The sequence below is a fragment of the Radiomyces spectabilis genome (genome assembly GCF_025331425.1).
Source record: "Radiomyces spectabilis strain NRRL 2753 chromosome Unknown BYT42scaffold_3, whole genome shotgun sequence".
Classification (NCBI taxonomy): domain Eukaryota; kingdom Fungi; phylum Mucoromycota; class Mucoromycetes; order Mucorales; family Radiomycetaceae; genus Radiomyces; species Radiomyces spectabilis.
Genome location: NW_026251928.1, coordinates 1,045,882 through 1,071,228, shown reverse-complemented (window position 1 = coordinate 1,071,228; position 25,347 = coordinate 1,045,882). Strand labels below are relative to the sequence as shown.

Here is a 25,347-nt window from a genome sequence, read left to right as displayed (position 1 = left end):
ACGATGGTTTTGTTCTAATAGAAATGAACGGCAGACGGAAAAGTTTTCTTTAATGAACGAAAAAGGATGAAGGATCCTTTCATTCACTTTTCTTCACCTTCTATTATCTTAATTTTCATTTTCTTCATTCTCATTTTCTTCAGTTTTTTTCTTTTTCTATACGAAATATATATATTGAATTTCATTGCCATCGTTGCAATCTTGTCACCTTTAGCCGCCGACAGTGGCAACGCCACCATCTAAGGACTCAGCATGGCATTGTAATTGTAGATAGCCCTAGCGGCCGAAGAAAAAAGAAGCATAGCAACGATACGTTTGTGCAGACGAAGGACAATGGGGCAGAAACACGTTACGGTTGCCCAGGCTGCCACGACTATTTTATCACTATTGCAGAGTTGGAAGAGCACGTGAACGTTCATATTGAACAAAGTGGGTGAGTGAAAAAAAATAGAAATAACAAAAGAAAGATAAGGGTTTTTGACCTTGACTTATTCTTGTATTTCAAAGCGCTTCATCCAATGTCGTGGTCCCCATTGACAACACAAACAGTTCTAGAATCTCGTCAGTACCAATATCTCCAGCACCTCTTTCAACTCATCAAAAATCAATCGCCATTCATTTGACATACGTGCCCCAAACGACAATGATCGTTTCTTGGTTGACTGCCACGATATTTCCCAAAGATTTTATGATTTTCAGACACATGTCATTGACCGTATCACATCTGAAAAGCTGGCAATGGAATCTCACGTCCATCATTTGTTGTAAGTGGAATCCTTTTACGTTGACCTGATGGACAGTATTTACGATGATATTCCGTATTCGGTAGATCGCTATCCTCCATTTTGTTATTGAAGAAGAATAGAAGCCACCCAGATATGAACGAGACCTTACCAAGTGATGTGTTGAACAAAGCTATACAAGAACGACACCAGAAGTGGCACATTGATCAAAAATTTCCAAATGGTCTCATGGTTGACCTTATGGACGTGGCGTAGGTAATTTGCACGGGTCAGTGGAATACTGTACATATCTTTTTCATACATTAACTTTTTATCTCTTTTGTTAGGCTTCATTATAACTTTTTACTTGCTTGAATTGCTTGCAGATGGCCTATATCTGATGACCGAGATCTGTCATTTCCCGTCTCCATCAGCGATTGAAGATGTGCCAGCATTTCTGACCAACGCATCAAGCTGAAGAATATGTGTTATGTGCGTTTGAATCACGCTGCGTCCCTGCGTCAGACCCATTAAGCCTAGATTCTCGGAAACGGAAAACAGCCTCCATGTCCAGAGGGGATATGATCCTGGAGAGTTCAACAAGCCGTAAAAGACGGAACATTGTGAGTCATATTCCGAATTGATGCGCCTGAAAGATTTTATGACAGCAACCCTCGAACCACCACCGATATGTTGATGGCCCCCGATACCAGCATGCCAAGAGAAGCGACAGCGGAAAGCAGCATGTACTCATCCACAGCAGCATGCGCAGCAGCGGTGGCGGCGACCGCCCTTGTTTACAACAATGTCACTCCCACCTCGTTCAATCCCACAGAGAATGTCAAAGACGAAAATCATCAAGAATCACAATGAATTCCATTGTAAAAGTCCACATCGTTCTATTTGTCCCAATCATGATTCATTTCTTCTTCTTCTTACGCATCTTTTCTTTCAAGTCTCTCATTTGTTTTGGCCCTTTTTCAGCCCAATGGACTTGGTTCCACTCTTTCTTTGCACCCTTTAGTTGCGTCTCGTCTATTCAGTCCCTTGCCGTCACTTCGTTTCTTATCTCCCCGTTTGTTTAAATAATTGAGTCATCAAATAATAAATACAGATCTCTCGGCTGCGCTGCACCCTGGATGCTTTTATTCAGAACTGCTGATTTTACGAGAAACGCAGAGTGTACGTAATTGCAATATGTTGTGATTGTGCATAGAATATAGGTAAAAACAGAGAAAACCTGAAGTCTTTTCGAATCTCGATTTATTTGAGACACAAGACAAGGGAAATTAAAAGTGATGCGGAATCAATTCTTCATTCTATGTCCGCTTATATAGCTTATGACGGATCGTCATTTGATGAATTGATCGTATCATAAGAAAACGTTTATCTTGTGAATATTTCCATTGAATGTCCTATGGACGAATGACTGAAGGAGATGGTAATCTTTGAGACTTCCGAAGATGAAGACGATGAATTCGCGAATGCAAATCAAGTGATTATTTCATGCCAAGGATCGGTTCCTGAATAAAGGTGATCATGACGCTCATCCTCATGTATTCGGATTTGAGTAATTAAACTCAGTGTAACTGAGCTGCGATCATTCTGAGTACGTAGATCAGGTTTGAGATCTGTATTCGTTTATCTGTGAACATGAACGTGACGTGATGAAAGAGAAACGCATGCATAGTAATGTCTTATTTTTTTTTTTTATCATACCGAACTACGACAGTGATCCATTTTTCTACCTAGCATGGTGTAAAGTTGCTGTAGCAATCAACGGACAGTAAAATAATAGGAAGAAGTTAAAGGCGAAGTCGAAGAAGTTGAAGGCGAAGTTAAAGAAAGCGGAAAGTTGAGAAAGCGAGAAGACGGAAGGTGAAGAAAGTGAAGATTTTGAAAGTCACGTTTTTGGGACTGCCCATTCTTTTTTTTCCAATTCGATTCAAGCCTCTGCGCTGCATTCTGCATCCGTTATCCATTCACTGATCATGTCCAAGCGCCAGGCCGATCAAGACGATTTGCGTGATCAATCAAAGTCCACTGCTTTGAACGACGGTCACAACCGTCAGTATGCTGGTGAAGTCAGCCAAATGGGGGAATTCGAAGATGCTTGGGAAGACGAATTCGAGGAAGAAGAACAAGTCGAAGAAGATGAAGAACAAGCTATGGACGAAAGTGGCGAAGACGCCGAAATGAAAGACGGTAGGCACTGATTGACTTCAGTCGACATTTAAAAAGAATGGCTCGATTAATCGCTTTTTTTTTTTCAATAACCGTAGGCATGGATGTCGATGAGAAGGAAGAGGAACTGAAGTTGTATCTTCCCGGCCAACCTTTGGAAGAAGGCGAAGTGCTTGAAGCTGATCAGTCGGTCTACGTTATGCTTCATTCTTTGGATGTGCGTCTTCCTTTCCTCAGTTTCGATATCTTGGAGGATAAATTGGGCGACGAACGTAAAAATGTAAGTTGGGTTTGCATGACTGTGTGGGGGATTAGAAAGAAAATTGACATAAAAGTAAATTCTTTCCAGTTCCCTGCCACTTCATACATCGCCGCAGGTACTTCGATGCCCGGTGTTCGCGATAACGAGGTCTTGGTGATGAAGATGTCCAACCTTCACAAAACCCAACAAGATGGTACGTTGTGTAGTCTGCTTTATCTCTCAATGGATGGCCATGGTGACTAAAAAAAATTCTTTCCGGCGAAACAGATTCCGATGATGAGGATGATCCTGATGCTTTGGATGAGGATCCCGTGCTGGAATACAAATCGATTCCTCACAATGGTTGTGTGAACCGATTACGAGTGATGCCTCAGCAAAATGAAAAGCAAATTGCTGCCACATGGTCAGAAACCGGTAAAGTACATGTGTGGGACCTGTCACCTTATGTGACCAGTCTTGATACACCGGGCTACATGCTTCCCAAGTCGCAAAAACCCTACACTACCATTCACAACCACGGCCGAAACGAAGGTTATGCGCTAGATTGGTCGATTATGGATACCGGACGGTAAGTAGAATCGGGGTGATTGACAGGTGGCGGTAAAAATCAAAGATCTAATGAATTATTTTTAAAAAGTCTTTTGTCTGGCGATAACGCGGGTCACATTTATCACACGACATTAACGCCTACAGGAAGCAACACGGACAGTGTCGCTTTCCGGGATCACAAGTCATCTGTGGAAGATTTGCAATGGTCACCTACCGAAAGAAACGTATTTGCTTCCTGTTCGTCCGATCAAACCGTCAAAATTTGGGATACACGCAACAAAAAGAAATCCGCCATCAGCGTGCACGCCAGTCGCTCCGATGTGAATGTCATTACCTGGAATAAGAAAGCTAGCTATTTATTAGCAAGTGGTCATGACGACGGTATTTTCAGTGTCTGGGATCTTCGTACGTTCCAAAGGTAAAAGAAAAAGATGTGGAAAAGTGTACATGGGGTGATGCTGATCTTTGGGTGTATTTTGTATAGTGGTCCTAGTGCTTCGCCGACACCTGTTGCGACATTTAAGTGGCATAATGGTCCAATTACATCCATTGAATGGCATCCTACGGAAGAATCCGTTCTGGCGGTATCGGGAGCCGATAATCAGATCACTTTGTGGGATTTATCTGTGGAACCCGATGCAGAAGAAGAAGGCAGAATCACCAGCGGGGGTATTGAAGTGCCTCCTCAGTTACTATTTGTGCATCAAGGTCAAGAAGATCCTAAAGAATGTCACTGGCACAAGCAAATTCCAGGCTGCGTTATCAGCACGGCAAGTAATGGTTTGAACATCTGGAAAACCATCAGTATATAGAGTTATTCCCATCCCGTATTTAGATCAATCAGGATGATATTTTGTTTGTTTGTTTTCTAATGTTTCCAAAGAAAAAATAAATCAAAAAAGAACAAAGGAGAAGGGAAAGGCTAACGACCGACCGAGCTGTGTTTGATTGCAATCGCTGCACATAAATATATCGGTTGATCGACTTGTCAGTCGGCCCGGGACCGTTCGGTGACGTGATTTTGGACCACAGTAAAGCTTTGGCTGGTCCCTGAATTTTTTGATCATTTACACCTTTTTCAACCTTGTGTTTAAACTGACCATGTCTTTGAACCTTTTGCGTGCTTCGTCGCACTTGGCTCGTTCTGGTGTGAGTTTATCGGCTCGCCAGTTACGCCGTCCTGCCATGCGTACTTATGCTACTCAGCCGTCGAAAGGCGGTAGCAATTCTCCCTGGTTTCTCGGCTCATTGCTGGTGTTTGGACCTCTCTTGTTCCATTTGACTTCCCCTCCCGAGACACCAAAACCCAAACCTGCCGTCATTCAGACAGAATCCGTGTCTGCACCTGCGGCAGCCCCTGTGACGGCACCAGTGCCAACAGCGGAACCTACACCTGTCGTCACTGAAGCGCCGAAACCCATTGCCAAACCTTACGTTCTCGTCGGTGGCGGCACGGCTTCCTTTGCCGCAGCTCAAGCTATCAAGGAGAAGGATCCCAACGCCAATGTATGAGTCAACGGCATACTGAGGGTCGACACAAAAAAAAAAGCCATGCTAACGAGAATTCCTTAGGTCATTATCATTAGCGAGGAAGGCGTACCTCCGTACATGAGGTAACTTATTTTTTGACAGCAACGACGTTCAAATAGAGCTGCATGTTAAGTCAATCAATAATATAGACCTCCGCTTTCCAAGGAACTCTGGTTCTCTGAAGATCCCAACGTCGCCAAAACGCTTGTCTTCAAGGATGTAAGTGAAACCGAGTAAAATCCGACATTTGTATATCACTTATTCATTTTTTTTCTTCAAGTGGCAAGGAACCGAACGCAAGCAAGTATTTGTAACAATAGCGTGTCTCTCGTGTCAACTGTATTAACCTACCCTTGCTCAATATGCAAAACAGTGCCATCTATCAGGATATCTCAGAATATGAGGTTATTCAGGATGCTTCTGGTTCTGATATCCAGACCAACAAGGTCAAGTTGCTCCTGAACAAGTCTGTGAGAAAGCTGAATGTCGAAGAGCATACGGTTACCTTGAACGACGGTAGCAAGATTTATTATAACAAGGTGAGCTATATAGCTGTGTCCATGATGTGACGAATGGGTCTACTGATGCGCTGTTTCCCTGATCGGCTAGGTCTTACTGGCTACTGGCGGTGCTCCCAAGCGTCTTCCTAACCAAGGCGACCATCCTAATGTGACCACCTTCCGTACAGCCAATGATTTCAAGCAATTGGACAGTATCGTGAAGAAGGGTGCCCATGTGGCCGTTGTGGGTGGCGGTTTCTTGGGCTCGGAACTTGCTGTGGCTTTAGCTCATCGCGGTAGGTGATCAACAAGAATTCACTTTTGCCGATTGACTTGGTGACTAAAAACTTTTGATTGTCAATGGTTTAGCTGAACGTGATCAAGTCAAGGTGACTCAAATCTTTCCCGAAGGTAAAATTATGAAATGCTTCTGATGATTTAAAAGGAGTACTCACAGCTCGTATCAGAGGGCAACATGGCCAACGTATTCCCCGGCTATTTGACCAAGTGGACGACCAGCCGTGTGCGCAAATGTAAGACTGATACGAAAACAAAAAACAACAAAAAGCCAAGCTGGCTACAGCTATGGATAATTTGGTGACTGACAATGGTTCAATTGGGATTGATAGTGGGTGTTGACGTAAAGACCGGCAATGCCATCAAGTCGTTCAAGTCTGGTGACGATGGCAAAGTGATTTTGGAACTCGCTAACGGTGACTCTGTTACGGCGGATCACGTTGTAGTGGCGGTTGGTATTGAACCTCGTGTGGATGTGGCCAGAGAGGCCGGTTTGGAAATTGATGAGAAGAGAGCCGGTGTTGTGGTCAATGCCGAGTTGGAAGCACGAAAGGATGTTTTCGCTGCAGGTGATATGGTTTCTTTCCATGATATCCAACTTGGTCGTCGTCGCATTGAACATCATGACCAGTAAGTTGAGCGGAAAAAGAGGGCGAAACTAATGGACAAAAACTGATGGAGTATCCATGTCATGGTTTTCTCTAGTGCTGTGCTCAGTGGTCGACATGCCGGTGAAAATATGGTGGGCGGTTCCAAGGCTTACCGACATCAATCGATGTTCTGGTCGGATCTTGGTCCCGAAATCGGCTATGAAGCGGTGGGCTTGATTGATTCCCAATTATCGACAGTCAGTGTGTGGGCCAAGGCGACTGAAAAGGATACACCGGCAGCGGCGGCAGGCTCCGAGGCTGAAAGCCCGCGTGCGGCTATGGAGTCTGAGAAGCCAGCTTCCACCGAATCTTCCGTGACCAAGGCTGTGCAAGCCAAGAATCCTCTCCAGGACGAAAAGGTGGGGCTTTTTTTCTGTGCGAATGCTATAATATGATATGACAGAGTGGCTAATTGGATTGGTGGATCAGTTTGGTAAAGGACTTGTGTTCTATGTTCGTGATCGCAAGGTCGTCGGTTTGGTTCTTTTCAACGTGTTTGGAAAGGTCCAGGAGGCAAGAGACATCATCAATGCTGGCTACACCTCGGACAAGATTGATGGCTTATTGAAAAAGTAAGTAGCACGGATGAAACTCTGTGGATTCACCATCCTGACCCTGACTTGTTTTTACACTAGATTCGACCTTCACAAGGACGAGCATTAAAAGAAATCCCATAGAGTAATACAACAACATTGGAAAGACAGAGAAATAAAACAAACAGAAAATCTTGCTGCTGTTGATGGAGATGTGTTTGCATATGATGGAGACCGTTATGGATGAGGCATATGAGGTGATATCACTGTCGCAAGGGACAGATGGTTCATGATATTGAAAGTGGATCGCACAGTCTGGTTGACGATGATATCAGGTAAAGAAAACGTGATGAAAATTTCAATGGTCAATAATCAGTAATAATTTTTTATAATAAGAACAATATACAAACGAGTCTTCATAAAAAAATGTACAAACAAAAGAATAAGAACAATTATAAAATCCTACAGTAATGTGGTTGTTTTTGGGGGTTTTTTCATCTTGCCTTTCCTTGTCTTCGTTTTTGGAATTACGTTTACTTTTGATACAATGTATATGGAGAAAACAAAAAAGAAAAAAGGTGTTGGGAACGATGGTCTATAAGTTGAAGTATGATAAAGATTATTGGAGCGAACAATGGCAAGGCAAGCGTCGTCTTTTGGCGTTTTTTGGATGCGACGAAGGATCATGATCACTTGTACTGTATGTGGTGAGTTCGGTTTTAGAGTTGATTGGTTTTTGCTGGCTTCCACTCATGTCTGGGCTAACGGCATTGGGGGAATCGCGTATAGGACTGCTGCGACGGGGAAAAGGCTTGGGTTCCTTGGACATAGAATGATCACCTATCCTAAAACGTCAATTTCTTGTCAAATGACATGGTGCTTGGTGAAGTATTGGCGAAGTAGCAAGAGAACAAGCTTTACCTTGAGAGGAGGTTTTACTGGTCGGTGATTCGCCATGACTACATTCAGATTGTATGTCGTTCCCTACCCCCGAGTCATGATGATGTTGCTTGATATCTTCCCAGTAATCTATATTTTCATTGATATATTCGAGGCAAAAACCCATTTCTATTATCCCATGCGATATTAGCAAAGATAGCAACACTATTTGTCTCTTACTCACTCACTCACCTGGACATAAATCTCGTATCACTTTGAAAAGCTTCAAAGCGACATTTCGCATAAAGGATAACTGGAAGTCTTCCAAACTGACTTTTCCTCGTTCGTTCATGGGCATGACTGGCAGTCCTAATTCTTTCTCCAGATCGCCTTGTTCAAAAAATTCACTAGCCAGTACTTGCGCCCATCGTTTGGCGGACGGAAACGGACGCGCCTATTGATGCGGAAAGATATTGACCATCAGCTTCCGTGATTGCGGTGAAAGAGAGTGACTTATTCCAACTTACGCAATTACTAATGTCTGCACATTTGATGAGAGCACCACAAAGTAGAATTTTTTCTTGTTCGCATGCGCTTGGGTCGGCATCGTTGATACCGTGGTCGGAATTACGTTTGGCTTGATCTTCTATTTTTCGCACGTAATCATCGTGCATGCTCATATCGGTGGCTAAAATACTATTTACAACAATTTTTCGAAAGGCTAGTTCCAAGGGGGAAACGGTAAGATGATCCGACTGTGGGCAATTCATGTACAATGATGCAATTTGACTTACATGCATATTCATTGTTGGCTCGAATATCCGTCAGCTGCTTGAAGCATTGATTCTGTAATAGGTGGAAAAACGTCATGGAGTGGAAACTTTCTAATACGGATCGGTCATTGTAGAGAATGGCTAATTGGGTTGAGGTGTTGACCTATACAACAATGGCGTTAATTGTCTAGCATTATCCACTCGCCCGAAATCTCCCTTTATGTGTGTGCGCGTGCGTGAGGGAGAGAGAGAGAGAGAGAGAAAGCATACCATGAACATATTGTTGACGCCTGGATGGCCTACATCATGTCCAATACTAGCCATAACGAGGGCGAGAATATCCAGGGGTTTCATGAGGCGTTTGATACTCTTGCTATTGCTGCTTGCAGATTTGCGCCATTTGTTGAACCCGACGCTGCCTCGAACGGTGGAGAAGGCGGCGTTGGAGTTGGGGTCCATGGGTTCCAGCAATCCAATTTTGCACATAAAATAGTAGATGGCTTGCAGCACATCCACGGCATGACGAAAATTATGATACGGATTCTCGGTATGGTAATATCCGGCGATGTCAAACACAAAATCGTACAGTTGCTCTGTTTCCCATTCCAGAATGGAAAATAAACGGTTACTACCATGCAAAAACAAAACAATTGTGAATGAACTTACCTGATGGGACTCTCAGGTGATGCAGTTCTGGAAAATCGAGTACTTGATCAAAAATCATATAAACGCACTGAATCAGATCCGCCTCTTCCAAATTGAGGGCCAAAAAATCCCAGCTGCAAATTTGTGCTTTGAGATAGAGTTTTCTATCACTATGCATAGTAACCCCAGAAGTAGATAAGTCCTCCATCCTGATCCCGTGATGCCGAGTTAAATTAATTCAATTTACCTCGTCATGGAAAAGACAGAAGAACGTCGTCCACTGCACTCCGGCATATAGTAAGTCACAAGGTTTTGTGCCACCCTACCAAATTTAATTTTTCGCATTAATGATCTCTTGATGCTTTCAAAGAACAGTGACAATAGACAGGGATTTTTTTCCCTTCAACACACGTACCAATTATCGGTGACAAACACTTCTTTTATGCGCTTGCTAAAGTGGGCCCACATTTTACCTCCTGATTCCTTTATAGCGTTACTGGCCTTTTTGATCGGACTGTCGGCATCACGATCTGACTGATCCTTCCGTAGATTATAACGATGCACGTTCTAGAACCCTAGATTAGCCGTTTTCATTTCTACTGAACGTGACGCATGAGTTACGCACCAGAAACATGGTCTTGACAATGTCTTCGCGAAGAGGTTTGATTAAGAAATCAGCCGCACCATAGTCGAGGCATTTCAACATAAATTCCGGCTTGTCAGTCGAAGAAGAAACTGTAATACCACTACAAGATGAGTATTTGATTCGCTGATGCCCCCTCCCAAAAAAAAAGGAAATGAAAAAAAAGGATGACGATATCGTTACCAATGGGGACTACGTCAGCCATGTCACTGGATTCCAGTTGGCGAACAAGCGATGAGAGGAATTCGAATCGTTCGTCGGCGGTATCGTCTTCGATATCGAGTAGACATATTGTGGAAGAAAACTGTTGGCGAGGTTGTGACTGGAGCGCTTCAAACGCTTCATTGGTAGTATTGACGGCGACAACTAGAATGAACGGGAATCAAGTGAATGGAGGTAAGGATGTGATCAAGGCAATGAATAGGGTGTTTTCTTTTACTTCGTCGTTGTGCATACCATTTCCGTAGAATGTGTCAAGCAAGTCGATGGTCGACTTTGGGTATTCGCCAACCACCACGACGGAACACTGATGTGAATTCATCGATAAAGGTCGGACAATAAAACGAAAGAGGTTGGAACGCTTTTTTTCCCAGCTGATAATTCTTCTATCGGTTGCGCACTGATACCGTCAAGAGGGAAAATATATATAAGGGCTTAAAAAAAAGCGTAAAAAAGTCGAGTGAAGGGCAACAGGAGTAGGTCAATTGTACGTGCAAAAATCCTTCTAGCGAAAATGCTCAATTAATGGAATCCAAAATGTCTACATTTTCCATGAAAAGAAAAACGTTAATTAAGATTCTTTGATCCAACTCAATTGTCAAAGTTGTTCTCTCTTTTTAGACACTTTTTTTTTGGTTTCCGAACTTGTTACGTATTCTGTTAATGAAAAAAAAAGTAAGAATTCTTACAAAAGCCGCAATAGTCAAAAAATAGGTATCCGTGCTTAAAGGAATAAGAATTTGAAGGGGAAAAAAAGAAGAAAAAGGAAACTTTGGGTTTCGTATAAATAGTATGTTTGTGGAATTTTTTTTACAATAGGCCACGCGACAAAAATATACAATGGTGAGCAGCTGATTCACACCCGCGTGGGCTGGCTGTCCGTCGAACGAAAAAGTCGATCTTGCCAAATATGGGTTTCTAGTTTTTCATTGGCGGGGGTGTTTCAGCCTTGGTTTTATTATTTAGACCGTCCATTGCCATGTCGGTTTCGGTGGCCGATTGTCTTTGACCCTTGAGACCAGTAACTGGTTAAAATTATGAAAAGAGTTGGGATCCCAAGTAGTAGATTCTTCCAACGAGATTCTTCCGTCACAATGCAAGATTATGCAACCGACTTTTATCGTGTAACCCGATCCTGAGGACCCCGCTTGGACGATTACCTTTTTCTCGTTTTTCCGGTTTGATTGGAAGTGCCTCAGTTTTTTGAAAATTCGATTAGACTCATGGTTTCACCCTGGCTATCTGTATAAGCTATACAATTAAACGCATCAAAAAAGTTTTAATCGTGGATGAACATTCAGTGACTACCCCACTATTGGAAGTATCCGACCCTACGTAGCCGCCACCCCACCATTGAACCAATAATATGTCAACGTCATTGTGACTAGCCCGTCAGGAATCATCCTGGAAGCTGCTGAAAAAAAAAAGCTTGTGCTATCGTGGTTGCGTAGATATTGCGTTAAAAATTTCGAATACAGTCAAAGAGAAAAAAAATCAGCCAACCGATTGATCTCCCTCCGAAAAAAAATGAAATCATGCCAGATGTCATCGAATATCCCCAAGTTTGTCGTCACGTTTTTAGCTTTTTTTTTTTGCTGCTTTCTTTACCTTATTGGCTCAAGCATGTTGTCTAATATTTCATTGTAAACGCTTGTGAATAATCGTTGAAAAGCACAGCATAGTTGAGTTACCTAATGCACAAATATGGTAAAGACTTGATGCGCAATTTTTAAATGCATGGAACTTTCCTTTACGTTGAGAGAGGATCTTGTATGAAGAACTGGGAATATGCCTGAAAGATTCCCATAGAATTTCTGTCGGATTCCGTTCATCCGTTCCGAAGATCTGGTTCAAAAAATCCCTTTTATTCTCCTTGGCACTGATATGCGTCCAATTTGATCCGCCTCATAAAACCAACAGACTCACTCTTGGACAAGATTTATCGGACTTCTGAAATGCTCATATCACGAAAGTGAAGCTATCTTGCGCAGTTTCAAAATCTTCGTCACCTTCATCCATGTGTAGATCGCTTGTTCAGAATCGCAGGCTTATTTACACCTGGAGAAATTAGCCATCCTCTGTATGAACAGGTAAAAAAAAAAAAAAAAAAAAATTTCTGCCACAATAACGAATTTTTTGGCTGTCACAGCTCATGAGAAATTTACCCTAAAACTTTTGCTTTCATAGGATGATCCGGTCGTGGGCGTCGCAGAACTATACGCTCTTTCACCGGTTTAAATAAAGTGAAATAAAAACTTAGTCTGTCACTGTATGTTTGTTTTCAATATTTGATTGACCATTCGTCAGGGCTAAGCAGTGTTTAGTAATGGAATTGAGAATGAGTCGTGTATACTTGAATGTTACTGATGGGAATAAATATTCCATAAAGACATCAGCTTTACTGAAATACCGTTGTAGAGCCATGGCCTTGTTTATGAAAAAAGTCGAAAAAAGGGAATAGCTTTTTTACAAGAACACTCATGAAAAAGATATAGCTTGCAACGATAGTGCGAATCACGCCAATGCTTGTGCAGAAACTGAAGTGACTGATTAGCAAATCGATGAGTTTACTGGAAACTGTATCGACGGTGACGATGCGCGATATGTGGTGAGCAAAAAAACGCAGCTTTTGTTTAGGCTTTTTTTTCGCAACGTGTAAGGTTCTTTGTAGTACGCAATTGAAAAAGATAATAAAAAGAGACTTGTAGACCCACAGTAAATTTTTCTTTTTTTTTATATGCATAGGGGGAGTGGGGCTCCCAGAAGTTTCATCTATACACGTCACAATGAGCGGTGGAGCCAAACTATATAAGGTAAAATAAACAACAAAAATCAATAATGAAAAGAACAAAGAACGGAAGAATCAGTCATCCAACATGTAAGGCGATATGCCTAAATGAAAGGACAAAGGCTCGAATATGGATTGGTAGGATGGAGACAAACGAACAGTAAAGATTCGGTAAGCTTGATTTTCGCCAAGAGTATGCGAAAAATTACCCGAGTTTTGCCAGAGAACTGCACGTTCATCGTGACAGGTAAGGACTGGTCAACGTCATGGTGCCTCGATTCTGTCCACTGTAATGCAGCACTGATAACTGCGGCGGGCGGACCTCCTAAGGGTCAGGGACAACACTGAAAATAAAGAAAACTTAAATAGGCTGACTCATATCAAGCTGGTTTAATATACCATACATACAATCCATCGCTCACTATTTTCTAGGTAGGTTACGCTTTTCGTCTGGTTGTTGGGTGAATCTCATGGCATCTACCTCTTTAAAGGGTTTGTCCTATGTTGTTCGATCACGGTGCAGTGTATCTCCGCCACTAACCATTATAGTTTCTTGCCTTTTGTGATATGCACGATGCCTAAATAAAGCCCAAGGTTCAATGGGTTTCCGGGTGGGGACGGCAAAATCATGGCCCTATTTCCGGAGCAAAATGATTGGTGAAATTTCAAAGCAATAAAAGAGGATGTGGAAATCTTTTTTTTTTTACCAGGCTTTGGAGATGCAAGCCACTGGGGCTTTCTGTCTCATCATTTTCTAAAGGCGGTTATTCTCTATTGCATATAAATACGTGCATTTAACCGTAGATAGAGTTTAGCAAAAGCTCCAAGGTTGAAAAGGTGAGTAATTCACGCATGACAAATGTAAGCTTTTCAGATTTTCTGTCTTGTTTTCCAGACCCGCTGGTGATAATCCCGAGCATTCGACTACCGATTGTGGAGATTGACAAGGGATCGTCACAAAAGACTAACCTCCGTCCTATCTTCTGTTAGTGTATTGGTCAATCTCACTAACCAACGAAAAAGATACTTTCTTTTTACCCGCCACATGAAGTGTCGGAATTGGAAATGGATAAAATCGAGGAATTTAGTCTCCTTGTTGGCTCACCAATAAGGCGAATCATCTGATAGATGCGGACAGCAAGGTCTTCCGATTGCGGAAGAAAGCAAGTTGATATTTCCCATGGGTATAGAAAAGATATACAGAAAAATGGAGCCCAACCAACCCAGAGGCCAAAACCGTGTAGCCGACTGCGGATCAGAAAAAGGTTTGAAAGGGGTAAAGGTGGTTTTTCTTCTTAGATGTTTTTATTGGTAAAAGACCAAGCAAAATAACTACAATTATAAGCAAGTTCAATGGCTGCGCATTGTTTTTCTGTCATCATTTGATAATGATAAGCTTGGACATTATTTCTTCCACGTCTGTAACAATTTTCATTTTCTCTTTCCATTTTAGCTTTTTTGTCTCACCTAACGTGCAATACTTGCTATTCTCTCTTTCCACCCACCCCCCCCCCTTTTTTTTTTCTCTCTCTCTCTTTTCGTCTGCTATAAATTCTAGTGCTCCCTTTGGTGGTTTAAACCCCCAACTTTTTTTTTGTCTACATGGTAGAGAAAAAATGTAGCTGAAATGATGAAATTTTTTTATAAACTTTACTGTTGCACGACACAAAAAGAGATGGAATAAATAATTATCCGTGCCATTTGAAAAAAAAAAAAAAGGCATGGCACCAACGGACCGAAAAAAAAAAAATCAGAGATTTTTGGGAAAACCATAGTTTTTTGCCATTAGGTTGTTCTTTTTTTAGTCTTTTTTTACTCTACTCTTTTTTTCTACTTTTTTATTGCTTTTTTGCTTTGGTGTTTTGTGTGTGGTTTTTAGACTGACCGATCCAAACTACATATAAACTCTCATCGCCTAAATGAGTAAACGACTACGATTGAAAGCTCTGTTCAATCGGGAGGCGAAACAGAGGCTCAACGATGAGGAGCAATCGAGAGAATTACGACGGACAGAGTCGACGTCCTCTTATATGCAGCAACGTCGAAAAATATACGTCAATATGCCTCTGCCTCATTACGAGTACGATGACAAGGGCAACCGAATCAAAGAACATTATGTTCCCAACCGCATTCGTACCGCCAAATACACCCCGCTGTCCTTTATACCAAAAAATCTATTTGAACAATTTCGCAACGTCGCCAATCTTTATTTCTTATTTCTTGTCATTCTTCAATGCATACCTTTATTCGGCGTCACCGAACCCGCCGTTTCAGCATTACCTCTTATTGCCATCCTGATCATCACAGGTCTTAAAGACGGTATCGAAGATTGGAAACGAAATCAAAGCGATCAACGAGTCAATCACGCCAAGACATTGACCCTCAGTCATTGGCGTAACGTCAATGTTCCTCAAGGTCCACAAGGGTCTTGGCAGTTCCTTTACGTGGTTCTGGGCTTCTTTTGTTCATTGGCCGGCGTCGACAATCGTTACTCTCACGCTTACCGCTTGGCCTCCGTCAAAGATAAACCCATCAAACGAGCCGACGTCGATTTCGATGAAAAAGCACCATTGACCGAACGCACGCAACAAGCGCCTCGTTCCGAACCTTACCGTCCGTCACCGACTACTGTCCCCGACAATACGTATCTCAAAGTCAATGATGAGCGAATACCGCAGCCTCCTCCCTCGAAAAAGATGTTTTCCACCGTTCGCCAGCGATCCGATACACTGCGGTCCGAACTGAGCAACATCTTCAAACCGAATCCCAATCGTCGTGAAAAGTTTTATCGTCCCGGAAGCATTCCCCATTCCGTTCTGTATCGAGCGCCATCCCAGAACCGTCGGCCCTCGACCATCAACCCGGGTGGCAGCGGATGCGGTGATTTGGCTCCCGGCGACCCTCCTTCGCCAAACTGTAAAGTTTGGTGGCAAGAGATCTCGTGGCAGGATGTCAGTGTAGGCGATTATATCATGGTGCGCAACGACGAAGACGTTCCGGCCGATATTGTAATTCTATCCACTTCTGAAACTGATAATTTATGTTATATTGAAACTCAAAATCTCGATGGCGAAACCAACCTCAAAGTACGGCAAGGTTTGAATGCCACAGGCGATCTTCGCACCGTCCACGATTGTGAACGCGGTCGATTCTATATCGAAACCGAACCACCGCATGCCAACATTTACCAATTCAATGGCGTTCTTCGATGGGAAATTGATCAGCCCGATGAAAACGAGACTACCGTTTCCCACCAAAAGACCGAAGCCGTTACTTACAGCAATTTACTGCTTCGTGGTTGCGTATTGCGAAACACTCGATGGATGATCGGCATCGTAGTGTATACAGGCGATGATACCAAGATTATGATGAATTCCGGAAGAACGCCTTCCAAACGCAGTAAGATTGCTAAAGCCACGAATCCACATGTAAGTTTTGGGCTTTTTGTTTTCTTTTTCTTCTTCTGAACCTTGGTCTTGGTCTTGTCTAAATGCAATCATGTGGTTTGGGTTCTTTTCGTTTAGGTCATTGCAAACTTTGGTATTCTTGCCGTCATTTGTATCATTTCATCCATCATGTCCAGTGTCCAGTTTGATGCAAGTGGGTCGTCCCGGTATTTTGATTACGGCATTGAAGGCACCAGTCGTCATTTTCTCGGTTTCATCACTTTTTGGTAAGTCTTAGCTTCACGGACTTGCTTTTTGTTATTTGTTGTTGTTGTTTTTGGCTACTGCGGGCTTGAATTGTTGCTGATTAATTCAATGTTGTTTGCTTGTCACAGGGTGACCTTGATTTTGTATCAGAACATTGTCCCCATTTCCTTGTATATATCCGTCGAAATTGTAAAAACACTGGCTGTAAGTTCAATGCGTGGAGATGATAAATATATCGAATGCTCATTTAACGCCCATGATTGTTCTTGATGCTGTAGGCGTATTTTATCTATGCCGATATTGATATGTATCACGAAGAGACGGACACGCCGTGTATTGCGAAAACCTGGAATATTTCAGACGATTTGGGTCAGATCGAGTATATCTTTTCCGACAAAACGGGCACCTTGACGCAAAACGTGATGGAGTATCGCAAATGTACCATTAATGGCGTCGCCTATGGTCTTGGCAAAACTGAAGCCATGATGGGAGCTGAGATTCGTGAAAAAGGCAAGGTCAGTGAATCTTCGGACACGGTGCCGAATGTGGACGACGACACCGATCAGCTGGAAATCGCGAAAAAGGAAATGTATCAGAAGCAAGCCGATTTGTTCGACAATCCTCACTTGGGTCCCAATCCCACCTTTATCGACCCTAAACTTTTCGATGATCTTGCCAAAAAGGACAGCCACGCCACCTCTCTGACCCACTTCTTTTTAACCCTTGCCTTGTGTCATACTGTGATCGCTGAGCGACCAGATGAAGAAAACAAGGATGCCATTGAATTCAAAGCGCAGTCCCCCGATGAAGCAGCCCTGGTGGCCACAGCGCGAGATCTGGGATTTGTCTTTCTAGGCCGCGAATCCAATGTGCTTTCCGTCAATGTCATGGGTGAATTGAAGACGTTCGATTTACTGAATGTCCTTGAATTCAACTCAGCCCGCAAACGTATGAGTGTTATTGTAAAACCTCGTGACAGCGATCGCATCGTCCTTCTCTGTAAAGGTGCCGACTCGGTCATTTACGAACGTCTCTGCAACGACTTTGGTGATCAACTGGAACTGGAAAAAGCACAACGACAACTCCAGGAACACACCAGCTCTGATCTCGAAGAATTCGCCAATGAAGGTAGGGAACCCGTCCCGTTTATCGCAACCCCTCTTGGCACACTTTTTTGTACCACCGTGGCGGTGATCATAAAATGGTTTCCAGAGATGATCTGACTTTTTTGTCAATAGGTCTTCGTACATTGTGTCTTGCGTATCGTTTCATCGCCCCGGAAGAGTACAAATCATGGAATCGACGATTCCAGGAGGCCAGTGCGAGTATCCACGGTCGCGAGGAAAAGTTGGATGAAGTATGTGAAGAGATTGAGCGAGACATGCTGTTAATGGGTGGTACCGCTATTGAAGATCGTCTGCAAGAAGGTGTTCCTGAAACCATTGCCGAGTTGTCTCAGTCCGGTATCAAATTGTGGGTTTTGACGGGCGATAAATCGGAAACGGCCATCAATATTGGTTACTCCTGCAATTTGATTACCCCGGATATGGACCTGTTGATTGTCAAAGGACAGACACGCGAGGAAACAAACAAACAGCTGGACGATGCGTTGAGCTCCACAGACGATGATGATCTATCAAAAAAACGAGCTCTGGTCATTGACGGCATGACGTTGAAATACGCGCTTGAACCGAAAACGAGACACAAGGTGCTGGAACTCGGTATGCGATGTGCCAGTGTGATCTGTTGTCGTGTCAGTCCAAAGCAGAAAGCACAGGTCGTGACCCTTGTCAAGAAAGGATTGAAAGTGATGACCCTGGCTATCGGTGACGGTGCCAACGACGTATCAATGATTCAAGAAGCGAACGTGGGTATTGGTATTTCGGGTGTCGAAGGTCGACAAGCCGTCATGGCGTCCGACTATGCCATTGCTCAGTTCAGATATCTACGTAAATTGTTGCTCATTCACGGACGTTGGTCTTACCTCCGAACTGCCGAAATGATCATGGGTTTCTTTTTCAAGAACATTGTATGGACTTTTGTCCTTTTCTGGTACCAAATTTTCTGTCAGTAAGTATTTTTCTGATAATCACATTGAAAGGGGGACGTGGAAAAAAAAAAGAGGAGCGAATGTATGAGTTAAGGAAAAGCCAAGAAAAATGGATGCTTATCAATTTATTTTTCTTTATTTTAGGTTTAATGGTACTATGATGTTTGATTATGCACTGGTCACATTATATAATCTTGTTTTCACGTCGTTGCCGATTATCTTTTTGGGTAAATTTGAATTACGCTGTTTATGGGGGGATGACCGATATCGAACTAACCTTGATTGGATTTTAGGTATCTGGGATCAAGATCTCAGCGCGCGCATCTCGTTATGCTATCCGGAATTGTATCGCATGGGTATCCGTAACGACAAGTTTAAAGTGTGGCGATTCTGGATGACCATTGTCGATTCCATTTTCCAGTCCACCGTGTGTTTCTTCTTCCCGTACATGTTACTGCTCGGAGGTTCGCCGGATCCGAACGGATATAGTCAAAATGGCGTTTACGAGATCGGCACCATCGTTTCAAGTATTACCGTAATCGTGGCCAACTTGTTTGTCGCTTTCTCCTTGTACAGTTACACATGGATCCAGGTGTTGATCATCTCGCTTTCCATCCTTGTTTACTATGCCTTTGTCGGTGTCTATTCTTGCTTCAACACCTTCATCTTCGCAGGGCAAGCACGGCTATTTGGCACGGGTCTTTATTGGCTTACACTCATGCTCACCGTCGTTGCCTGCTTTATCCCACGCGTATCGGCAAAACATTACATTCATCAATATATTCCTTACGACAACGATATCGTCCGTGAAATAGAACTCGTTCAACACGATGGACGAGTAGAAAAGAAATCCACGGATGATCAGACGAGTGACAGATAGATAATATTCCCTCCTGTCAAGATTGTCTTTCACTCTCCCAGAATATCTTTTCCTCCTGTCATCCTCCCCTTTCCTCTAATGTCATGTATTTGTAGTATCTTTTTTTATTTGGTTTATTTGTTGTTTTTTCTTTTATCTTCGTATCTCATTCTACATCTTCCCAACTTTTTTTTTCTTAGAGCAATCTGCAATGTATGAATAACAACAAGGATATTTAAACATAAAAATATTTTAATTGTAATAGAACAGTGAAAAGCTTTTTGGTTTATAAAGTTTGAATGATGCGATGCAATGCGATGAATAATATACACAGGATTGGAGATATATAAAAAAAAAATAGTAGTTGGAGGTGGTGCGAAAGCCAATCCAAAAATTAGGTGGGATTGACATGAATTCCCTGTCTTCGAATGATGCTGTATTGACTAGACGCAAAAGAAAGGAATATTAGAATGGCTGACTCCACAAACCGATGTGTAGTCCAGTACTTACTTTGCGTCCTTGGATACGCGATAATAAAAGTCGGTGACATCGGAGCGTGCCAAGTATTCGACAAATAACTCATCGTGAGTGATTACAATCAGCTGAAAATTAGACTGAGCTCTTCGCGTTTGAATAATCCTATCCTCATTGAATCAGCATCACAAAATTATCTAAAACCATTGCAAAACGGTAAATCATACGCACCTTCCAAGACTAGCCGCTAGACTTTCGATATTCTCGCGGTCCAAATTGGTGGTAGGTTCATCGAGCGTTAGAATACCGCAATGAATACAGAATGTTTCCGCTAGTGCTAACCGGACAATCGTCGAGGTCAACACTTTTTGTCCTGCGCTACATCGACCACGCATATTTAATTCTTTGCCATTCTTTATCATGACAACCTAACACACCACCAAAAAAAAAAGTCATTGTGTCAGGTTCATATGAATAGATCTCACGGAAACAACCTCTGCGTGGGACAAGCACTTACACGATAGTTGTAAGATCGATTGCTCGCTGATCCCTCATTATCGGATCGTACTTCGATGTAATCGATATCTAAGGCATCATTTTAAGTATACAAAACCCGATATGCCATCAACAACGCTCATAAACAATGATCCATACCACCGCCTTGATATGTATTGACCCACAGATCACGGATAATCTTGTTTAAATCTTGCATTTTCAGTGAATGATAACGCATAATGGCGCTAAGGAAGAAAAGATAATTGAATGAGTGTGAAAGCCATGACTGTATATCTGTTCCACCTTACCCTTCCAAAGCTTTACTGTAGATCTCAAGATCCGAAATCGCCATTTCGTTGGTTTTCACTTGAATAAATTGTCGCCGATAATTGTCTTCCACGTTGCTGTAATCGGTGGTCAAATCACCCTTGTAGCGGTCAATCTGATCCTTCATCTGTCGAACTTCGCCGTGAAGTCGGCCACGCTGTGGAAAGCTGTCAGTCAATAACACAGAAAAAGTATACGTTAAAGGCACACGTTTCTTTAATTTACCGAGTCTATTAATTTGGCTTGGGTATCTTGCAGTTTTTGTAATTGCCGTTCGTAGCTCGATTTCTCAAACTGCTGTTGTTCGACCCGCAATTCCGAGAGTTGACGATCACAATCCTTCCACTGCTGCTTCATGGAACGGTATCGCAAGTGGTCGTTCAGTTCTCTTTCAATTCCTTTGCGGTCCAACAGTTCTTTTTCAAGAGCCCGGATTTTTTGTTCGGTGACATCCTGTTTTCCCAGTAGATCGGTCACTTTGGTTTCCAAATTTCGTCTTTCGTTCAACAATTTTTCCAGATGCTCCCTTCCCATGTTTTCTTCAAACCTACAATACAGGACGACGAGGTTTTAGATAACGAAAAGGAGTTCTGCCAACACCGACTTACCGGTTAATCTGCTCGTTGAGGGTCTGTAACCGAGACAGATTTTGTCGCGCTTGATTCACCAATGTTGCCCCTTCGTCTTGCTTTGTCTGCCACGAATTCTGAGCTTGCGTAAGCTTGGTGGAAGCCCGTTCAATTTGTTCGTTGAACGGTTCGATTTTCTGATCAAATTCCTAACGTGACAATGGGCATGGTCAGTCTCTACCCTTTGAGGAACCAGATTTACAAGAACATACCTTGATTTTCTTTGAGGCCTCGTTGGATTCATCATGCGCTTGTTTCAATTGCTGCTGCAATTGATGGCGCTTATCAATTTCGTGCTGTAATTGGGTCACTTTATCTTTGGCATCACGAACAGCATTCTCGGCGCTCTGTAACTCCCGCATCGAAAGCTCACGGTCATCGTGTAGTCGCTTGATCTCCCGACGGACCAATTTGCTAAAACAAACCATCCCTAAGCCCTCTTACTTGATGATAACATTGCTCTGTAGTTCCGAACCAACCTTTTATCGGAAAGCGCTTCAATTTCATTCTGACATTCCGTCACGGTCCGTGTGGACCCCGTTTTTCGTAATTCAGCTTCCAAGCGACCAATCTCTTCTTCCAGCTGCTTGCACTCGCGCTGATACCGACTCACTTCTTCAGACCGCTTCAGTAACGACTCCAATTGCTGTTTCTCAGACTGTAGCGCCATTAACTCATCGCTTAACTATATGGTTGGTCAGCAATGGATGAAATGATGAGTAAAAAATCGTTCTGGGCAAAGCCATGTTCCCAATCCTAATTATTTTACCCCATCTGCTTCCCGCGCAGCTTCGTTCTTTTCTTTCTCGTAAGCTTTCACCGATCCTCGAAGATCGTCAATCTCCTGACGAACGGTTTGCAGCTTTTCCCAGGGCCCTGAAAGCGCTTTAACACGCGTCTGTCGCTGAACGCACTCGGCCAAGGCTTTCTTGAGTTCCCGCTGTTGATCAGGAATCTTGGCCATGGTGGTTTCAAGCTAGACATCAATGGAGTATATCAGTACGAAAGAACACAGCTTCAGGTCAGAAAGACCTCAAGTCACCTTTTTCATGAAAGCGGTCAGTTCATCATCTGCACTGAACCGTCGGACGCAGAGAGGGCAGTGACTGTCTTGCTGCGTACGCTTCAAGAATCGCTTATACATGAGTTCGGCTCCGCCAAATGCCGCAATTTTTCTAAGATACGATGAGCGATCTACGTCAAATCAACATACACCACGTCGCATTGCGACACTTACTCTCGATAATCCTGCAAAGTGTGATCAAGTTGGTCCAATTCTTCTGGGACGGACGTGCTTCCGCACACAGTCTGTATATTTTGCTCCAACTCTGTGATCGATAGAATTAGAGTGCTGGTATGATGCCTGATATTTCTTAAGTACCTTGACTGTCTTTTCGCTTTTCATCCAAATTTTTCTGTGCCAGTGAAAGTCGTGCCTGGACTGCCGACAGTTCTCTGCTCTTATGTTCCTGTGATGTTTGTTTCTGCATCACTTTATCGGCTTTGGACCTGAAAAAAAGGGAGACGGTTAGTATGAGACTAAACCAAACAAGTCTCTGAGACCTACTGAAGCAAAGACTTCACGTCGTTTTCCAGAGACTCCAAGGTAGGCTGGCGCTGCATCTGATGCTGAATCTCACGTTTGCAATCCTCAAAGCTGATAAACATTTGATCAATTTATGACGCCCGTTTCTCATTTTCATTCTGAACAGTGACAGTGGAGACGCTTACATGCACCGGGCTGCATCGACCTTGGTTTCATGATCGGTTCGTTTCATGGACAGTTTAGCACGTGTGTCGCCCTGTCGTGTCAACAGCGACATTTCGTCACTCAAGTTGCTCACTTGATCATCCAAATCACGCAGAACACGCTCCTTTTGATTTAACAAGTCATTCATATTGCGCGAAGAGGATTGCGCCTGCAATTGTCGTAATTCTTCTTCCTATAGATTATCAAACCTTTTGAGTAACGATGATAGTGACACAACGCATATAGGGTATTTTCCTTTTTACCTGCTTGCTTAACTTTTTCTTAGCCAAATCAAGATCGGTCTCTGTAATGCTGAGATCGGCCAATTGAAGATCCAGCTTTCTGATAAGGGCTTTGGTTTGCTCCTACAAATCATGGATGAATTCCCCCGTTTGCTATTATCATCATTTCCTTGTCGTTACCATTTGCTGCTTTGTAAATTTATTGCCTTGTTCCATGCCCGCTCTTTCGCTGCGCAAATTTTGAAGTGCATTGGACAATTCGGTTTGATGGCGACGAGCTTCCAGCTACACAGCGTTGTTATTAAATAATGATGACACTTGTTGTAACGTTATTAAATTGCGCTCTTACTTTCAATTTGGACAGGTTTTCTTCTCGGGACCGCACCAAATTTCTCAGAATTTCCATGGATCCTTCTATATCTTGAAACGACGAAATCCCCAGATCCAATTCAATGTTGGCCTGTTCCAGCAACCGACGTCGTTCCTGAAGCCGCTGCTCGTTGCTCTATTCAAAGTATTAAATAAGGTCATCAAAGCATAAAGACAAAAAGAAATGGTGTCTTACCTCGGCCGCCGCTTCCAATCTTCCAACTGCGGTTAATTTTTCGGAGATGGCGGACCGTGCAGTTTGAAGTTGTCTCTCAATTCTTGACTTTTCGAACATGAGGTCTTCCTTGGCCTCTTCATCTGTGTTACTGCGGGATTGATATTGAGTCAGCAGTTCTCGTATCTCTTCATCAGATTCGTGACGCTCGGTAAGATTTTTGGCAATATCTTGCATTGTATCTTGGAGCATTTTTTTCTGATGTTGTGTTTGTGCCAACCGACTCTCGATCGCTTCGGCCCGCTGGAAAACTTGCAGTAATGAATCGATCTCATGAGCTGTCTCGTTCAATTGCTGATCCACCGTGGCAATTTGCTCCTGTTTGTTTGCCATTCTTTTTTGCAAGTCGTCAATGTTGTAACGCAGTCTCTGTGCCTTTTCAATATCGGTTTTCAACTGTTCCAATTTCACTTGATCTACGCGAATTTCCTGAGCCTTCTTTTTACGAATATCTTTAATACTGTCCAGCGCTTTGGTATATCTGCGAAAAAGGAAAACGGGTATTGACGTCAGTGATGGCTGATAAAATCGCAACAAGCGGCCGATTACAGCGCTTACTTGGTGGAAGCCAAAATCTCGTCAAACTTTTTCTTCAGTGTGCCAGGTTCGGCTAATGGCCTAGAAAAAAAGAAGTGAGAAGCGAGATCCATAAATCTCTCTGAAGAGCAGTTTCCCTTACCAATTACTGTCTTCTTGATGGCAGAAAATCACATTATCAAGGATGGCTTTTGGTACCCCTAAATGAACCGGTAGTTCGGCATCCATATCAGCACAACGCGAACTGACACTGACCACCTATACTCAAATTTTCCACATGAGTCATCCATTCTTATCCGTGGTCGCTCTTTCTTCGGTACCTCGCCTGTTTGCGGATCTTTGCGTTGTAACGTGTTGTCCAATGTCTTCTGCGACACGGTATTCTTTCTTTGGGTGAGGGAAAGCGATCGGCTGCAGATCATATGCTGACGATTGACATTGACGAATTTGAGGCGAATCTGGGCTTTGACTTCGGTCATACCCGCCACCTGGTGAAAAATGGGTCATCAGCTCATTCTTTATGCATCTTTTTTGTTTGAGCCGCAGCCCACGC

General features: G+C 43.0%; 5 protein-coding genes across 5 annotated transcripts; 3 read left to right on the top strand and 2 right to left on the bottom strand.

The window, feature by feature from the left end:
• The first annotated feature begins 2,666 nt into the window (after positions 1-2,666).
• On the top strand, positions 2,667-4,657 carry BYT42DRAFT_231189 (WD40-repeat-containing domain protein). Its single transcript, XM_051562618.1, has 6 exons — positions 2,667-2,927; positions 3,005-3,186; positions 3,256-3,361; positions 3,436-3,736; positions 3,806-4,135; positions 4,211-4,657. Exons 1-6 carry the CDS (start codon positions 2,714-2,716, stop codon positions 4,527-4,529), a joined length of 1,452 nt encoding a protein of 483 aa, XP_051426145.1. The 5' UTR covers positions 2,667-2,713; the 3' UTR covers positions 4,530-4,657.
• Positions 4,658-4,818: 161 nt separating this feature from the next.
• Positions 4,819-7,357, top strand: BYT42DRAFT_592320 (apoptosis-inducing factor, mitochondrion-associated, C-term-domain-containing protein; the record flags this gene model as incomplete). The annotated part of the gene is made up of 12 exons (XM_051570608.1): positions 4,819-5,223; positions 5,290-5,330; positions 5,397-5,466; positions 5,528-5,547; positions 5,621-5,786; positions 5,857-6,043; positions 6,117-6,158; positions 6,215-6,280; positions 6,377-6,674; positions 6,750-7,053; positions 7,124-7,266; positions 7,330-7,357. The coding sequence occupies 12 exons, from the start codon at positions 4,819-4,821 to the stop codon at positions 7,355-7,357; spliced, it is 1,770 nt and encodes a 589-aa protein (XP_051426144.1).
• Positions 7,358-7,589: 232 nt separating this feature from the next.
• On the bottom strand, positions 7,590-11,125 carry BYT42DRAFT_559739 (uncharacterized protein). The gene is made up of 12 exons (XM_051567154.1): positions 10,624-11,125; positions 10,351-10,533; positions 10,150-10,259; positions 9,940-10,091; positions 9,772-9,846; positions 9,546-9,694; positions 9,150-9,472; positions 8,901-9,042; positions 8,634-8,827; positions 8,359-8,560; positions 8,149-8,295; positions 7,590-8,072 (listed from the first exon to the last, which is right to left on the bottom strand). The coding sequence occupies exons 1-12, from the start codon at positions 10,706-10,708 to the stop codon at positions 8,068-8,070; spliced, it is 1,767 nt and encodes a 588-aa protein (XP_051426143.1). The 5' UTR covers positions 10,709-11,125; the 3' UTR covers positions 7,590-8,067.
• A 3,838-nt stretch (positions 11,126-14,963) lies between these two features.
• On the top strand, positions 14,964-20,008 carry BYT42DRAFT_559728 (uncharacterized protein). Its single transcript, XM_051567153.1, has 7 exons — positions 14,964-16,602; positions 16,699-16,847; positions 16,956-17,031; positions 17,106-17,955; positions 18,066-18,897; positions 19,022-19,104; positions 19,171-20,008. Exons 1-7 carry the CDS (start codon positions 15,094-15,096, stop codon positions 19,755-19,757), a joined length of 4,086 nt encoding a protein of 1,361 aa, XP_051426142.1. The 5' UTR covers positions 14,964-15,093; the 3' UTR covers positions 19,758-20,008.
• Positions 20,009-20,242: 234 nt separating this feature from the next.
• On the bottom strand, positions 20,243-25,216 carry BYT42DRAFT_491740 (uncharacterized protein; the record flags this gene model as incomplete). Its single annotated transcript, XM_051564100.1, has 22 exons — positions 20,243-20,375; positions 20,442-20,638; positions 20,728-20,795; positions 20,865-20,950; positions 21,014-21,189; positions 21,258-21,579; positions 21,641-21,810; positions 21,874-21,942; positions 22,137-22,346; positions 22,431-22,637; positions 22,704-22,836; positions 22,899-22,989; positions 23,043-23,170; positions 23,229-23,296; positions 23,506-23,580; positions 23,621-23,776; positions 23,834-23,938; positions 24,003-24,158; positions 24,219-24,738; positions 24,816-24,875; positions 24,937-25,052; positions 25,115-25,216. 22 exons carry the CDS (start codon positions 25,214-25,216, stop codon positions 20,243-20,245), a joined length of 3,348 nt encoding a protein of 1,115 aa, XP_051426141.1.
• Positions 25,217-25,347: the final 131 nt, after the last annotated feature.

Bases quoted from the DNA above. Each gene is read 5' to 3' on its own strand.
- BYT42DRAFT_559728 (XM_051567153.1), top strand. From the start codon at position 15,094: ATGAGTAAACGACTACGATTGAAAGCTCTGTTCAATCGGGAGGCGAAA. The intron at 16,603-16,698 runs GTAAGTTTTGGG...CTTTTCGTTTAG, and splicing joins CTAAAGCCACGAATCCACAT to GTCATTGCAAACTTTGGTAT. The intron at 18,898-19,021 runs GTAAGTATTTTT...TCTTTATTTTAG, and splicing joins TGGTACCAAATTTTCTGTCA to GTTTAATGGTACTATGATGT.
- BYT42DRAFT_231189 (XM_051562618.1), top strand. From the start codon at position 2,714: ATGTCCAAGCGCCAGGCCGATCAAGACGATTTGCGTGATCAATCAAAG. The intron at 3,187-3,255 runs GTAAGTTGGGTT...AATTCTTTCCAG, and splicing joins TGGGCGACGAACGTAAAAAT to TTCCCTGCCACTTCATACAT. The intron at 3,737-3,805 runs GTAAGTAGAATC...ATTTTTAAAAAG, and splicing joins TCGATTATGGATACCGGACG to TCTTTTGTCTGGCGATAACG.
- BYT42DRAFT_559739 (XM_051567154.1), bottom strand. From the start codon at position 10,708: ATGAATTCACATCAGTGTTCCGTCGTGGTGGTTGGCGAATACCCAAAG. The intron at 10,534-10,623 runs GTATGCACAACG...CGTTCATTCTAG, and splicing joins TGACACATTCTACGGAAATG to TTGTCGCCGTCAATACTACC. The intron at 9,473-9,545 runs GTAAGTTCATTC...AATGGGAAACAG, and splicing joins TCACCTGAGAGTCCCATCAG to AGCAACTGTACGATTTTGTG.